The 17,515-nt window shown below is 44.2% G+C and overlaps 1 protein-coding gene across 1 annotated transcript in view; it reads right to left on the bottom strand.

Annotated features, from left to right (window-relative positions):
- Nucleotides 1-17,515, bottom strand: part of LOC126273380 (pro-resilin-like) — a 367,374-nt gene that overhangs the window by 306,020 nt on the left and 43,839 nt on the right. Inside the window, exon 8 of the mRNA XM_049976933.1 lies at nucleotides 4,716-5,009. Within this exon, the coding sequence (XP_049832890.1) occupies nucleotides 4,716-5,009 (294 nt within the window). The remainder of the gene's footprint in view (nucleotides 1-4,715; nucleotides 5,010-17,515) is intronic.

Genomic DNA, 17,515 nt, shown 5'->3' with positions numbered 1-17,515 from the left:
AAGACATTAATCAGGAAGAACCCATACGCAAAGAAGTGGGATACGGAAGTACTAATGAATGACGACATACGCTTGAAGGACGCTAAGGCTACAGATAAAGCAATAAGGAATAGCTCAGAAGATAGTGCAGTTGAAGAGGAACGGACATTCCTGAAGGGGGCGATAAAGAAGTGGAAATCGAAAACTTAGGTACAAAGAAGGTAACTGCGAAGAAACCGTGGGTAACAGAACAAATACTTCAATTGATCGATGAAAGAAGGAAGTACAAGATTGATCCGGGAGACACAAGAATACAGCAATACAAGTCACTGAAGACTGAAATAAATAGGAAGTGCAGGGAAGCTAAGGGCTACATGAAAAACGTGAAGAAAACGAAAAAGAAATGATTGTCGGTAGGACTGACCTAGCATACAGGAAAGTCAAAACAACCTCGGTGACATTAAAGGCAACGGTGATAACATTAAGACTGTAGCGGGAATTCCACTGTTAAATGCAGACGAGAGAGCGGATAGGTGGAAAAAATACATTGAAACCCTCTATGAAGGGGAAGATATGTCTGATGTGATAAAATAAGAAACAGCAGTCGTTTTAGAAGAGATAGGGGACCCGGTATTAGAATCGGAATTTAAAAGACTTAAGATAAAATAAGGCAGAAGGGATAGATAACATTCCATCAGAATTTCTAAAGTCATTGGGGGAGGTGGCCACAAACCGACTCTTCACGTTGGTGTATAAAATGTATGACTCTGACGACATAGCATCTGACTTTCGGGAAAGCATCATCCACACAATTCTGAAGACGGCAAGAGCTGAGAAGGGCGAAAATTATCGCACAATGAGTTTAACAGCTCATGCATCCAATTTGCTGACATGAACAATACACAGAAAAATGGAAAATAAAATTGAGGATGCGTTAGGTGACGATCAGTTTGGCTTTAGGAAAGGTAAATGCACAAGAGAGGCAGTTCACTTTCATAGCATTTGTCAATCTGTAAAAAGCGTTCGACAATGGAAAATGGCGAATAATATTCGAAATTCTGAGGAAAATAGGGGTAAGCTATGGGGAGAGACGGGTCATATACAATAAGTACTACAGCCGAGAGGGAATAATAATAGTGGACGACCAAGAACGAAGTGCTCGTATTAAAAAGGGTGTAAGACAGGGGTGTAGTCTTTCACCCCTAGTGTTCAATCTGTATATCGACGAAGCAATGATGGAAATAAAAGAAAAGTTCAGGGGTGGAATATAAATTCAAGATGAAAGGACATCAATAATTCGATTCGCTGACGACATTGCTACTCTGAGTGAAAGTGAAGAAGAATTAAATGATCTGCTGAATGTAATGAACAGTTTAATGAATACAGAGTATGGATTGCGGGTAAATAAAAAAAACGAAGGTAATGAGAAGTAGTAGAAATGAGAACAGCGAGAAACTTAATATCAGGATCGATGGTCACGAAGTAGGTGAAGTTGAGGAATGCTGCTACCTAGGCGGTAAAAACAACGAGTGACGGACGCAGCAAGGAGGACATCAAAAGCAGACTAGCTATGGCAAAAAAGTCTACTGATACCAAAATCGGCCTTAATTTCAGGAATATTTTTTTTTACGAAGTATGGCAGTATACTTGTGATGTTTCCGGAGTGGGAAGGAGCACCTGGTTCCCAGCACGAATCCGCCCAGCGGAAGTGTGTCGAGGTCTGGTGAGCCGGCCAGTCTGTCGAAGGTTTGTTGGCGGTTTTCCATCTGCCTCGACGAACGCGGGCTGGTTCCCCTTATTTCGCCTCAGCTGCACTATGTCGGCCATTGGTCCGCAAAAAAGTTCTACACGTTCGCGTACACCACCGTTACTCTACCAGTCAAACATAAGGGTTACACTCGTTGGCTGTGAGACGTTGCCTCAGGGGGTCCACCGGGGCCGAACCGCAGAATAACCCTGGATGAATGTTTCGGTGTGGGGCGGCGAAGGGGTGATGTGGACTGAGGTGGTCGTCGCAGGGTTGTGGACCGCTGCGGCTGTGGCAGGGACGGAGCCTTTCCGTTGTTTCTAGGTCCCCAGTTAACATACAATGTAATACAATACAACACATGTGATGTGTTACGGCAGCGATAGAAACCTGTGACCACTGGAGATATTGCCACAAGTTCCTCCAAAAAATCGTAACATACCAAACACACAAATGTCATACTAACAAATGTAAATCCACCTGATGATGGAGGTTTAAACCTTCGAAATGCTCCGTGCAGATAAATAGTGACTGGTAACAGTAAACTTGTTGTTTCATTTAATTTCTGAGAATGTACTTCTGGAGTAAAGCATGTATGGTAGTGACACATAGACAGTGGGAAAACCAGAACAGAAGAGAATCGAAGCATTTGAGACGTAGTGCTACAGATGAATTTTGAAAATTAGGTGTACTGATAAGGTAAGGAATGAGGAGGGTCATGTACGGAATTGGAAAGGAAAGGAATATGTGGAAAACACTGATAAGGAGAAGGTACAGTATGATAAGTCATCTCTTAAGACGTGAGGGAATGACTTCCATGGTAGGAGAGGGAGCTGTAGAAACCAAAAACTGTAGAGGAAGGCAGAGATAATTGAGGACGTAGGTTGGAAGTGCTACTCTGCGATGAAGAGTTTGGCACAGGAGAGAAATTCGTGGTGTTCCACAGTAAACCAGTCACAAGAACGATGGAGGCTGATTATTCAAAAAATAAGTAAATAAAATAAAATAGTGCCCTACTGCCACTCTAACTGCACAACCTTCAAAAGGCAACGGAATCGCTAGTGACAAAACGTGAAGACAATGACTGTAATTTATCAAAAGGATAGACATCACGAAATACGTACTCAGTCTTTTTCTTTGTGGGCTGTCGTGACACTAATGAACATAATCTAACCTAACACAGTAGATGATTTGTAAACACTCTAACAGGAGCTTAGAGAATTTTAGTCTCTCAGTAAGTATACTCCTTGACTGTCGCTTAATAAATGTGTTTGAGACTCGGGCTGTACATCGTCCAGTGACTAACTACAGAAAGTTTGTAGAGAACTACAGAGCACTGTGGCCTTCTCTGCTGACTACTGCTGGAGACACATGGCCTACCTAAATGCTTCAGGAAAGCAGTAAATTTAATGGAGAGAATATTACGAAAGTAAAATCAGAGAGGTTTGCCAAAACAATCGGAAACATTTGAGTTTATGGTGGTGGTGGTGGTGGTTAGTGTTTAACGTCCAGTCGACAATGGGGTCATTAGAGACGGAGCACAAGCTCAGGTTAGGGAAGGAAATCGGCCGTGCCCTTTCAAAGGAACCATCCCGGCATTTGCCTGAAACGATTTAGGGAAATCACGGAAAACCTAAATCAGGATGGCCGGAGACGGGATTGAACCGTCGTCCTCCCGAATGCGAGTCCAGTGTGCTAACCACTGCGCCACCTCGCTCGGTTTTAGTTTACGGAGAAATTAAAGGTATTAAGTAGTGATTATTAATTATTAACAGAAATAATTTGCAAATAAGAGTGTAAACATTAACATGAAGTAATTCTGAAAGAAAGAGCAGAAGTACTTTAAGAATAATGGAAGAGAAATCACATTCTGGCCAGTTAATGTTACGAAACATTCCGCAATGCTAGTAAAGAAAGAGACTATCAGTAGTCCGTCTGGCAAGGGTTATATGGCTGACGTTTAATTACGTTCGCCGGCCGTGGTGGTCTCGCGATTCTAGGCGCGCAGTCCGGAACCGTGCGACTGCTACGGTCGTAGGTTCGAATCGTGCCTTGGGCATGGATGTGTGTGATGTCCTTAGTTTAGTTAGGTTTAAGTAGTTCTAAGTTCTAGGGGATTATGACTACAGCATTTGAGTCCCATAGTGCTCAGAGCCATTTCAACCATTTTAATTACGTTCATCGTTAACTTTAGAAGCAAGATTTATATCTTTAGGTTTTTATTCCCTTTAACCATGGTGCTTGGATACAACTGCAGGGATCTCAGACTCCATGTTTCCGAATTCCTTTAGTAAATACGAGAAACCAACAATAATGCATAAAATAAGATTAAATATGTCGTACGTAAATTTATGGGTTTTATGGTTTGGAAAGTGTGCATTAGATGGCCTTCTTAAATTCATGGTACTGTGAAACTCAAATTTCATTAGAAGGGTTAATATTTCATAAAACAAAAGAAAGTATTCAGAAGATAGAATGTCTCGAGTTTTAGTAAGGTTGTTGGTCTAAACCTGTGTACTACAAAACGTTCTATCCTTTTCAGTCGCCGGTCGGTGAGGCTGGTGACCGGTTCTAGGCGCTTCAATCTGGAACCGCGGGAGCGCTACGGTCGCAAGTTCGAATCCTGCCTCTGGCATGGATGTGTGTCATGTCCTTAGGTTAGTTCTAGAGGACTGATAACCTCAGATGTTAAGTCCCATAGTGCTCAGAGCCATTTCCTTTTCAGTCGATTCACTCCGTCTGGATGTAGAATAGATTCAGCAATGGAACCATGGAAAAATAACTGACAACGATATATATAAATTATTCTCTTTCTTTATTCAGCAACACATACAAAAAGAAATACGATTGTTATCTGCTACAGAGAATACTACAACAATGTTATCCATTCTTCGTAAGCAACTACATTTATAGATAAATTAACTTCACTACATTTGTACGTTCTATTTCCGATGGGAGTATCGTCTCCTGCGTGATCAGAACAGTCCACCTGTCGGTCAGAAGTGCTATCCTCCGTTTCCAGCCCAGCTCCAGCTGCAGCGCGCTCCCTGCCGTAACCGTACCCGCCGGCGGAGTAGGCGGTGAGTCCGGTGTCCTCATACTCTACGGTGGGCCTGTAGCCGCCCTCGTCCGCCTGGTAGGAGACGATCTGCTTGCGGCCGTCGGGCAGCAGCACGCGGTACTGGCCCTGGGCGCTCTCCCCCTGCCTGGACTCCTCCTGTCCAAAGTCACTCAGCGTCTCGCCGTCCTGCACCGAGTAGCTGAACTCGTAGTTGGCCGGCTCCTTTAAGAGTAATGTATACATACACTGACTGTTAAATGGAGCGAAATGTCTGTTTCAAGCAGAAATTCAGCATAACTGTCTGAATGTATCAGGTAAACTTACACCCAAACAGTATTCTGCACCTGTAGTCAGTATTGAAACAGTTATAAAATGAAGCGTATGCTGCTGTACAAGAAATTAAGATTTGTCTGAAACTTAAAGCATCTTATGGTAGCAGGACATTGAACTGATAAGTTAAGTTCTGTCAAACCCAAAATTGCATGTAGAATGACATGATAGTATTCACTGTCGAATACAGGATAACAAAGGATTATTATCACGTTTATGTAGTATTATAATTTTTAATAACCATAGTGATATTCTTAATCTTAAAATGCCAGTTTATTTATATTACTATTGCTTACATCCATCTCTATTCAATACACTAGTAAAAATTTGAAAGGAAATAGAAATATAGGTTTTATAGTGCAGTTTATTAAGGGGGTAGGACGTCCAACATGCCGACTTTGATCAGGAAAGGCACGACAGCACATTTTAATTCCCACTGTCTATACTTTTACAAATAAATTCATAAAACTTTGTCAGCATGACCAGGAAGTATTCAGAACTCACACTCAAAGCAATGGAAGATAAAAAAACATAAGAAAATATTTTTTTTACATGTGAAATTTCTTCATTTTTTCACTTACTACTAGCTGCATTTGTTGCTTTAGGGACACTTTTCTTCATAAGTAAGCGAGATTCTTCGATGAGATAATTAACTATAAAGATTGAGTTTTTCTTCTAAATATTAAGTTTAAAATGTAATAGGTCATTCATTGTTTTACAAATTAAATAAATTTTAGAGTTTCATACACCGGTAAGTATGGTTTGTGTGCTGTGCAAAATTCATGGAAGAATATCTCTTATTTATGAGATAAGTGTCCTTATAGCAACACATGCAGCCAATAGTAAGGGAAAAATGATGAAATTTGACATGTAAAAGAAAATTATTTTATTATGTGTTTGAACTTCCACTGCTGTGTGAATTCTGAATCCTTCCTGGTCATCCTGAGAAAGTTTTATGAAATTATTTGTAAAAGTATAGACAGTGGCAATTAAAATGTCCTGTCAAGCCTCTCCTGCTCCAAGTCGGCCTCTTTGACGTCCTACCAGCATCTGTAAGGAATCTTAAGTTGACTGCATTCAAATTTTCTAGAAAAAGTATGCATTCAAGTCAGTGAGTGTTGTATTTGTTTCCACTTAACTCTTCGACTAGAACTGATAGCTGCCACAGCCATTAACGTCCTTTAGAAGAAGCCTCATTCGAATATAGAGAATCAAATTGCATGATCAATTAGTACTGTGCAACACTGTGTGACGTGCGACGTACTTTTGATGTGCTACGAAATCTTACCTGTATTCGAGTACATCAGAGCGACTGATGAGCAAAGTGATCACCGTCTTATGATCCAGATGAACCGCCTAGCGCCAAGAGAACACACAACACAGTAATACCGTACAATGTTACAGGGTGAGAGAAATGCTTTCTGACGAATATCGCTTACCACAGTATTATCTTGTGAAGGACTTATGTTTCTTTTCATGCATCTACATGTTTATCATTACTCTCTAGTTCACAACAAATTGCGTGGCAGAGAGGTCGTAGAACCACCTACAATCTATTTCTCCACCGTTCCACTCTCTAACAGCACGCGGGAAAAGCAACACTTAAATCTTTCTCCGTGAGCTCCGATTTCTCTCATTTCATTATGACGATCCCTCCACCCTATGAAAGTGGGCGCCACACACACGCACTCTAGAGAAAAAGTTGATAATTGAAATTTCATGAGAAGATCTTATCAAAAAGGAATTCCTTCAACTTTGATATTATTGACCAAATTTATAAATAGCAGTTTCATTGCTGAAAGAAATAATGTCTGGAAGGCATTGTGATCAGTGAACATTAAGCTATCATCACATGAACAGTTTTGAGTGCATTTTCGTAACCACTATAATATTGATTCCCACTCTATGTAAATCTATACACATCAAAAAAAAGTTTTGCATCACGCCAGTTCCCAGAACTCTTGAAGATAGAAGTTGACTGTGGATATTATAGCACAGACACAGTCTCATTGACTGTTCAGAGATGTCACTAAATCTGCCCAAAGATATAAACAAACGTGCATGAGCAGCGCCTATTAGACGGAGGGGATCCGACAGCCCATCAGTTCCAGTCATTACACCAGGAAGGAGAAACGCGGCTCGTGTTGCCTGTAGTTCAACAATGCCTAGACCGCCAATACCGCCATTCGATTACGTCAGCATTGTTACTTTGTGCCTGGAAGGGCTCTCAACAAGGGAAGTGTCCAGGCATATCGGAGTGAACCAAAGCGATGTTGTTCGGACATGGAGGAGATGCAGAGAGACAAGAACTGTTCATGACATGCTTCGCTCAGGCCGCCCAAGGGCTATTACTGCATTGGATGACCGCTACCTACGGATTATCGCTCGGAGGTTGACAGCAGCGCCACCACGTTGAATAATGCTTTTCGTGCAGCCACAGGACGTCGTGTTACGACTCAAACTGTGCGCAATAGGCTGCATATGCGCAAATTCACTCCCGACGTCCATGGCGAGGTCCACGCAGCGCGGTACAGGTGGGCCCAACAACATACCGAATGGATCACTCAGGACTGGCATCACATTCTCTTCACGCATGTCACATATGCCTTCAACCAGACAATCGTCGTGTTTGGAAGCAACCCGGTCAGGCTGGAAGCCTTAGACTCACTGTCCCATGAGTGCAGCGAGGTGGAGGTTCCTTGCTGTTCCGGTGTGGCATGATGTGGGGCCGACGTACGGCGCTGGTGGTCATGGAAGGCACCATAACGGCTGTACGATACGGGAACGACATGCTCCGACCGATAGTACAACCGTATCAGCAGCGTATTGGCGAGGCATTCGTCTTCATGGACGACAAATTCGCGCCCCCATCGTGCACGTCTTGTGTATGACTTCCTTCAGGATAACGACACCGCTCTACTAGCGTGCCCTGCATGTTATCCAGACATGGACCCGATCGAACATGCCTGGGATAGATTGAAAAGCGCTCTTTATGGATGACGTGACCCACCAACCACTCTGCAGGATCTACGCCGAATCGCCGTTGAGGTATGGGACAATCTGGGCCTACAGTGCCTTGATGAACTTGTGTGTGGATAGTACGCCATGATGAATACAGGCATGCATCAACTTAAGAGTACGTGCTACTGCGTATTAGAGGTATGTGTGTACATCAGTCTGGACCACCACCTCTGAAGGCCTCGCTGTGTGGTGGTACAACTTGCAAAGTGTTGTTTTCATGAGCAACAAAAACAGAGGAATTGATGTTTATGTTGATCTCTATTCAATATTTTCTGTACAGGTTCCGGAACTCGCGGAACCAAGGTGATGCAAAAAGTTTTTTGATGTGTGTATTTTTAAAAGTGAAAGTGCAGTGTAGTGTCTTATCAAAATCGAAAACATTAAGAGAATTTAATGAAAAATCTTACAGCAAGAGAATCCTCTTGGCCTCCAGCGTGACCGTAGAAAAACTACTAGTGTAATCAGAGGGCGCACCGTACTGAGTGGAGGGCACGTCACCAGAGTAAGAAGGGGCGCCGTACTGTGCAGAGAAACCGAGTCCTCCAAAGCCAGTAGTGTGGCCAGCTGCCGAAGGAGCGCCATAGCGAGTGGAGAGACCATCACTTATCCTCCTGCCAGCTCCAATCCTCTTGGAGGAGGCACTTCCAAAGCTGGTGGAGATGCGAGCTGCTGGACCCTGGCTGGAAGCGCCTGCGCTACCAGACGCAACGCCTGTTAGAGCAGGAGCTCCATACTGAGTGCTGAGGCCATCAGCTGAAGGAGCACTGGATTGTGTGCTGAGGTTGCTACCTGCTGGGGCACCGTACTGAGAGCTGAGAGAGGAGGCCGAGGGAGGTCCGTACTCAGAGCTGGGAGGCAACTACGACCGGTCGACTGGCGGCTCGGCGACGACACACAGAGCAAGCGCTGACAGGACGACGTACACCTGTCAAAAGACAAACCTGGTCCGTATATGATAAGTCATTACAACTGTATATTACATTATAATGGTACCATTAATCCAGAGCAGAAAATCCTGTGTATGTGAAGCTATATCTGTAATAGTAGTTTACACACAAAATATTATTGTCTAATAGTTGTAACATTACCCTTACTATTCAGTTCTCCATTTCCCAACTAAGTAGCTTCATCAGATCTACAGTTTCATCAATAGGGCAGAGTTTTTCCGTGTACCCGCTATGCAGTTCAGTCAGGGAAGCTTTCTCTGATGTAAAACTAGTGCTTAAACAAAAATGGCCAACAGTTTCTCTCATGAAACCTTCTGCCGGCCGTAGTGACCGTGCGGTTCTAGGCGTTACAGTCTGAAACCGTGCGACCGCTACGGTCGCAGGGTCGAATCCTGTCCTGGGCATGGATGTGTGTGATGTCCTTAGGGTAGTTAGGTTTAATCAGTTTTACGTTCTAGGCGACTGATGACCTCAGACGTTATGTCGCATAGTACTCAGAGACATTTGAACCATTTTGAAACCTTTGCTCATAACAACTGCTGAAGTGAACAGCATACGATTTTGGTTTGGAAACTGTGGAGTTAACTGTCTGCAAAAATCTTTAAATGGCCATTCACCCTTCAGAACTAAAAGCTGATATACGAAGTAGCTTTGAGAAAAATATTACTGAACAATTCGAGTAGTAGCACTGAACATATACGTTAACTTTGGAAAATTAGAAAGCCTAAGAAAATAAGAAATTAGGCTCGTTTCAATTTCCATACAACAGAATTATCTTGGGTATTAAGTGGATAGAACGTAAATTAAGTAACCAAGTATTAACTTGATATAGAAATAATGTCTGAGACCCTTAACAAACCTAAATATCTAAAATATTACAATGCTTTGACATGTAGAGTATTCCATAATTCTACAACAGAGTAACGTCAGTATTAAAAACCTGAATCTGATGTCCCTCCCTGCAAATTAGAGTCTCTTGTGCTTTTTTTTAATCGTTTGATACTTTTAGTTGCTTCTGAGACCTGCCAATTTATGTAAAAGCACTCCGTCTTCAGGGCACAAGTGGCCCATCGGGACCATGCGACCGAAGTGTCATCCTCAGATGCGGATGCGGATAGGAGGGGCGTGGGGTCAGCACACCGCACTTCCGGTCGTTATGATGGTTTTCTCTGACCGGAGCCGCTACTATTCGGTCGAGTAGCGTCTCAGTTGGCATCACGAGGCTGAGTGCGCCCCTAAAAATGGCAACAGCGCATGGGGGCCCGGATGGTCACCCATCCAAGTGCCGGCCACGCCTGACAGCACTTAAAGTCGGTGAACTGAAAGGAACCGGAGTATCCACTGCGGCAAGGCCGTTGCCCACCAGTTTATGTAAGAAGGTGCGTATTTCGTGTAATCTACACAGAACTTGCAATGTGCCACATCGAATAAAGTGGCCTTTTCTCTGTTAACTTATTCTGTTAGATTTTTAATTGAATTAACACGTAATTGAAATCCTCTCACTTCTATCCCGTGATCTATTTGGCTTTGTTTCCCTCACATAATTAAAAAGGCTGTGGCTTCTTTTGAACCTCTGACTATACGCTCTTTAGGGTCGTAGCAGCTGCCTAATCTCGATACTGAACAACTGGAAACTCTTTTTTTATCATTGTTGAATTTTATCCATTTATGTTCACCATTTCCATTTCTGTTGACTGCTTCGTTCACTGAACCGTCAGATCGCTAAATTTCTTGACAGATTATAATTTTTGGGTCGGTGATCGTCATTAGTGACCCCCTCACAATATGGTACTAGTGGGCAACGATCAGACGTTACAGGAACTAACGTTACGAATCAAGAGCCACATGCACCATGTCACGTATCCACTGTAAAGTCAGACAAGTAAAGTGGTGAAGTCGCACTAGAAGGGGACAATTTTCCTGCAAATGCACTACTTGTTTGTTACAATATCTTTACCGTTTTTTTATATTTAGTTTTCCTCTATCGCTACCACTACCAGCACACACGGTGGCCGTCAAACTCATAAGTTATTGCGGTTTGTGACTTTTGATGCATTGGGAAATTACTTTTGAAATAAAACACGGCTGTAAAAACATTTTTTAAATCATTATACCATCCATGGTAGTCAACGCTACAACACGGAACTGAGGTGCTTTCGTTATGGCGTATTTTGGTATACCATCTTGTCTGGCCTCAGAAGGAACACAGTCATTCATCACTTGGTATGCCTTCAGCGATTACGGTATTAAAATTGTTATTGAAACACTTGCAAAACAGCGAGTCGTAACAAAATGGAAAAGAAGTAGTTGTCAGTGTATGTGGACAAAATACACACAATAAACACTTGAACGAATACTGCACATTTATATAGAGTCTTACTTTGTCTTTGTGTGAGAAGAGTGATCGGCACGCAGACTAAATTTATAATAAGTATCTCTCCTGATCTTATGTTGGATTTGAGTTTCGTGTGGTAACCACGTTGTCTGTAGTAGGAAGCTTCGTGACATAAAATCACTATACATTTTTCTACAGAAAGACGATCGCACACGCAGTGGGGTCCAAGCAGGCTATATCTGTAATCACGAAAATATTGCACAAGTAATGAAAACAATACTCGAAAGTCAGTGAAGTACTAGACACAGGGCAGTCAAGATAAAATACATAATTATTTTATAAGACTGTGAATATAGGAATCAGGAATCACGAGGGAAATCTGAAGCTTATTGTCTTCGAGGGATCAGTTAATATTGGAAGAAAAAATTGTGTCTGCGATCGTCAAAGTATGTTCATGTGAACTCCATATTAAAATTTTCCGTGGTGTGCACTTAGAGACGATCAGCGAGAGAAGCGGGTGACCCACGCAGTGGTGTGTGAAGTTAGCTCTCTCCGCGACTGACTCGACTTCATGTTACGTAGGAGGCGGACACCGCCCTGCTAGTGGCTCCAGCAGATGGGCCCTCAGTATTTATACACAGCAGCCGCGGACGCGCTCGTTCCAGATGCAGAGGTGTGGTGCACCCACTGGCATTACGTCACCGCCCAGCCCGACCTTGTCGACGATAATGCGAAACACAGTTGGCACACCCCTGCCTGACGACCACTCCACATCGCCAGCAGTCGTTGGTTCCACCTGGTTGGCCAACAATAACGCTCGATTTCTTGAACTCTCATTTTTTTCCGTTCAAGGACTTTGCTGGATAGCTGCAGGCAGTGTAATAATAAATGCTAAGCCATTAATTGGCACACCGCAATTATTTTTTTTTAAAAGTCAGCACCCTCTTTACTGCTTTGGTGGTGACTTCCGTCATTTCTATTTAGTGCTGATACTATCATTTTACTAAGCCGCTAGAACAAATAAATGCTTTAAGTGACTGGGATGTGAGAGTTCATGTATCACATACAACAGTAAAGAATACAAACTGCGAAAATTTTAGTAGTTGGTAAGTGTTATAAATCATAATCTCCTCAAAAACGTCAGAAAAGAGACAGTACTAAAATTTCATAATGTGACGGCACTATCAGTTGTGATGCATGGCTCACAGGCTTGGACTCCAATCGCCAGTCGGAGGAGCAGGTTTCAGACAGGACAGATGAGACTCCTAAGACCTCTAGCTCGTTACAAACTCATGGACAGTACGAAAAGCAGTGAGGCACAAGATGTGGTATGTAAGATATCAGCAACTGAGAAGCATGATTCTTAATTTACAGAGATGTGGTTCTGTTGTATTCATATTTACTGATACCACGATTGGTTTAGTGATTTTAATCCCCTCTTCAAGCACATGAAATTATCGTATTTAGTAACACACAACATGCGGTCGGGTCAGTCAGTGCAAGAGTTCCAATCACTGCGTGTTGGCGGAAACCTCCGCCGCTGGGCAACGGTGCGGTGGGAACGCCAACCATTGCTGCCAACAAGGAATGAACTGTCAAAAGTATACTTCAGAACATAGAGGGGTACAGCAGTAAAAGACGTAAACACTCAAAGGGTGTCAGAAGGGCCGGCCGCGGTGGTCTCGCGGTTCTGGGCGCGCAGTCCGGAACCGTGCGACTGCTACGGTCGCAGGTTCGAATCCTGCCTCGGGCATGGATGTGTGTGATGTCCTTAGGTTAGTTAGGTTTAAGTAGTTCTACGTTCTGGGGGACTGATGATCTCAGAAGTTAAGTCCCATAGTGCTCAGAGCAATTTGAACCATGTCAGAATTACGAACACCTAAATTAATACACAAATATATTATGATGATGATGAGGTCCCATACTCCGAGGAGCATAAGTAACGATGCGGGAGACCCACACCGCCGGGTCGTAGCTGATGTGGTTTGCCATTGCCTTCCTCCGACCGTAAAGGGGATGAAATATGATGATGAAGACAACAAATAACACCCAGTCATCTCGAGACACGGAGAATCTCTGACCCCGCTGGGGCTCCGAACGCAGGAGGCGAGAACGCTACCGGAAGACCAAGAGCTGAGGACATACAAATATATACCTAAATGGAAAAAGAATGTTTCCCGTTCTAAGAAGAGACGGAAAGATCAGCTGCATTCTGACTGAAATTGGAAGAGACAAGGACGCCTGAACCAGAACTGGATATGATTATGATGATGATTATCTTGTTACGTTTCTGGTGCATGTAACATCAACACCCATGTTGTCCAAAGACTGATTTGATACATCTCTCTACGCTAGTCTGTCCTGTGCAAGCCACTCCATCCTCCTCCCCCTCCTCCCCCCCCCCCCCTCACCCACCCCCATACTTCCCTCCACAACCAAATAGACCAGTCCTTGATGGATCAGAATGTGTCCGATTAAATGATCAGTTGTTTTACTCCTGTTGTACCATAAGTCTCTTTTCGCCCCAAATCGATTCAGTACCTCCTCATTAGTTACGCACTCTACCCATCTAATCTTAAGTGGTCTATAGCACCACACTGCAGAAGATTCTAGTCTCTTGCTGTCTGAGCTACTAATCGTCCTGGTACTTCTGTACATGGCTACGCTCTAAACAAATACCTTCACAAATACTTTTTAACACTCAAATGTACATTCAGTGTTAAAAATTCCTATTTTCTGGAAACACTTTGCTTGCTGTAGGTCGTCTGAATTTCATATCTTCTCCACTGTGATTATCATCTGTTTTTTGCTGCCCAAATAACAAAACTCATCTACTTCTTTTTGTATTCCATTTCATAACTTAATTCCCACAGCTTCGGCTGATTTAGATTCACTAAATTCCGTTACGTATGTTTTACTTTTGTTGGTATTCATAATCTCTTTTCGAAACACTGTTAGGTCCGTTCAACTGCTCTGTCAAGTCCTTTCGTCACGGAATTACAGTGTCATCGAAAAACGTCACAGATTTTCCCTCACTGAACTCTAATTTCCTTTCCAAATGTCTCTTTTGTTTTCTTTACTGTTTGCACCATTTCAACATGCTTATTGTATAATATCGGGGATAGGCTGCAGTTCTGTCTCATTCCCTTATCAATTATTGCAACCATTTTTGTTCTTCCACTCTTATGATTGCAGTCCACTTTCTGTATAAGCTATAAGTGACCTTTCGCTCCTTGTATTTTATATGTTCCATCTTGAAACATTCAACAACTGTAGTTTAGTCAGTGTTGTCAAAATCTATTTCTACATCTATAAATGCTATATACAATCCTGGAAATTGAAATAAGAACACCGTGAATTCATTGTCCCAGGAAGGGGAAACTTTATTGACACATTCCTGGGGTCAGATACATCACATGATCACACTGACAGAACCACAGGCACATAGACACAGGCAACAGAGCATGCACAATGTCGGCACTACTACAGTGTATATCCACCTTTCGCAGCAATGCAGGCTGCTATTCTCCCATCGAGACGATCGTAGAGATGCTGGATGTAGTCCTGTGGAACGGCTTGCCATGCCATTTTCACCTGGCGCCTCAGTTGGACCAGCGTTCGTGCTGGACGTGCAGACCGCATGAGACGACGCTTCATCCAGTCCCAAACATGCTCAATAGGGGACAGATCCGGAGATCTTGATGGCCAGGGTAGTTGACTTACACCTCCTAGAGCACGTTGGGTGGCACGTGATACATGCGGACGTGCATTGTCCTGTTGGAACAGCAAGTTCCCTTGCCGGTCTAGGAATGGTAGAACGATGGGTTCGATGACGGTTTGGATGTACCGTGCACTATTCAGTGTCCCCTCGACGATCACCATAGGTGTACGGCCAGTGTAGGAGATCGCTCCCCACACCATGATGCCGGGTGTTGGCCCTGTGTGCCTCGGTCGTATGCAGTCCTGATTGTGGCGCTCACCTGCACGGTGCTAAACACGCATACGACCATCATTGGCACCAAGGCAGAAGCGACTCTCATCGCTGAAGACGACACGTCTCCATTCGTCCCTCCATTCACGCCTGTCGCGACACCACTGGAGGCGGGCTGCACGATGTTGGAACGTGAGCGGAAGACGGCCTAACGGTGTGCGGGACCGTAGCCCAGCTTCATGGAGACGGTTCTGAATGGTCCTCGCCGATACCCCAGGAGGAACAGTGTCCCTAATTTGCTGGGAAGTGGCGGTGCGGTCCCCTACGGCACTGCGTAGGATCCTACGGTCTTGGCGTGCATCTGTGCGTCGCTGCGGTCCGGTCCCAGGTCGACGGGCACGTGCACCTTCCGCCGACCACTGGCGACAACATCGATGTACTGTGGAGACCTCAGGAGGAACAGTGTCCCTAATTTGCTGGGAAGTGGCGGTGCGGTCCCCTACGGCACTGCGTAGGATCCTACGGTCTTGGCGTGCATCTGTGCGTCGCTGCGGTCCGGTCCCAGGTCGACGGGCACGTGCACCTTCCGCCGACCACTGGCGACAACATCGATGTACTGTGGAGACCTCACGCCCCACACGTTGAGCAATTCGGCGGTACGTCCACCAGGCCTCCCGCATGCCCACTATACGCCCTCGCTCAAAGTCCGTCAACTGCACATACGGTTCACGTCCACGCTGTCGCGGCATGCTACCAGTGTTAAAGACTGCGATGGAGCTCCGTATGCCACGACAAACTGGCTGACACTGACGGCGGTGGTGCACAAATGCTGCGCAGCTAGCGCCATTCGACGGCCAACACCGCGGTACCTGGTGTGTCCGCTGTGCCGTGCGTGTGATCATTGCTTGTACAGCCCTCTCGCAGTGTCCGGAGCAAGTATGGTGGGTCTGACACACCGGTGTCAATGTGTTCTTTTTTCCATTTCCAGGAGTGTATGTAGGTTTACCTTTCTTCAGCCCTCTTCGAAGATTAGACGTAGGATCGGTATTGCCTCACATGTTCCGGAATCCAAACGGATCTTCCCCCAAGTCCGCTCTTGTCAGTAGTTCGATTCTTCTACAAATAATTCATATCAGTTTTTTGCTACCAATACTTGTTAAACTGATAGCTGAATAATATTCACGCTTGTCAGCTCGTGCTGTTTTGTAACAGAATTTTTTCTTGAAGCAGATGGTATTTCGCCTGTCTCATATATCTTGCAATATGTTCTCCTTACTCTAGTTACTGTGTCTTCTTACTATTTTTGTCCTCTTGTGCTACTCCCAAAGTCGCAGTAACTACGCTCGGATGCGGAAAGGGGTGGCCGAGCGGTTCTAGGTGCTACAGTCTGGAACCGCGCTACCGCTACGGTCGCAGGTTCGAATCCTGCCTCGGGTATGGATGTGTGTGATGTCCTTAGGTTAGTTAGGTTTAAGTAGTTCTAAGTTCTAGAGGACTGATGACCACAGCAGTTGTCCCATAGTGCTCAGAGCCATTTGAGCCATTTTGAACCTTAGGTTGGTTAGGTTTAAATAGTTCTGAGTTCTAGGGGACTGATGACCTCAGATGTTAAGTCCCATAGTGCTCAGAGCCATTTGAACCATTTTGATGCGGTAAAAGATGCACCATTGAGTCTGATTGGGTGACGATATTCTTGAGAATATTTGCGCGTATTCACAGTTGTAATTATTTCGTCATTAACAGGTAAAGAATAGTAGCAATATTATGATTTTTGCCTATTTGCATTACACGCGATCGATGAATGAGATTGCATGAAGCGACACCGCACCAGGAGAGAACTGGGAGTTTGATGGCATTCTAGGAGTAATGGGAGGGTCCAGGCTCTTTGCTGGTCCATTTTCGTCCTTACCTTCTAGCTACTACCGCTTTGCCTGCATCTAATGCCTGTGTGTTGCGACGACCTTGTATTTCATGCAGTCTGTATAGCGTTTAACACATAAAATCCATGGTCGCTATCTGCATACCATGTAAGAACTGTGAAGTTCCTGCCACTGTACGTTAACGTTGTGCAGTGCTCGAGTGACCAGTTAAATTGCATATCTATCTTGAGACTACTGCACGACGTTTATAATACCAGTATGAACAATACAAGGCCATAATTTCA

The sequence above is a fragment of the Schistocerca gregaria genome, chromosome 5 (assembly GCF_023897955.1).
Source record: "Schistocerca gregaria isolate iqSchGreg1 chromosome 5, iqSchGreg1.2, whole genome shotgun sequence".
NCBI classification, from domain to species: domain Eukaryota; kingdom Metazoa; phylum Arthropoda; class Insecta; order Orthoptera; family Acrididae; genus Schistocerca; species Schistocerca gregaria.
This window is presented reverse-complemented; position numbering and strand designations above follow the sequence as displayed.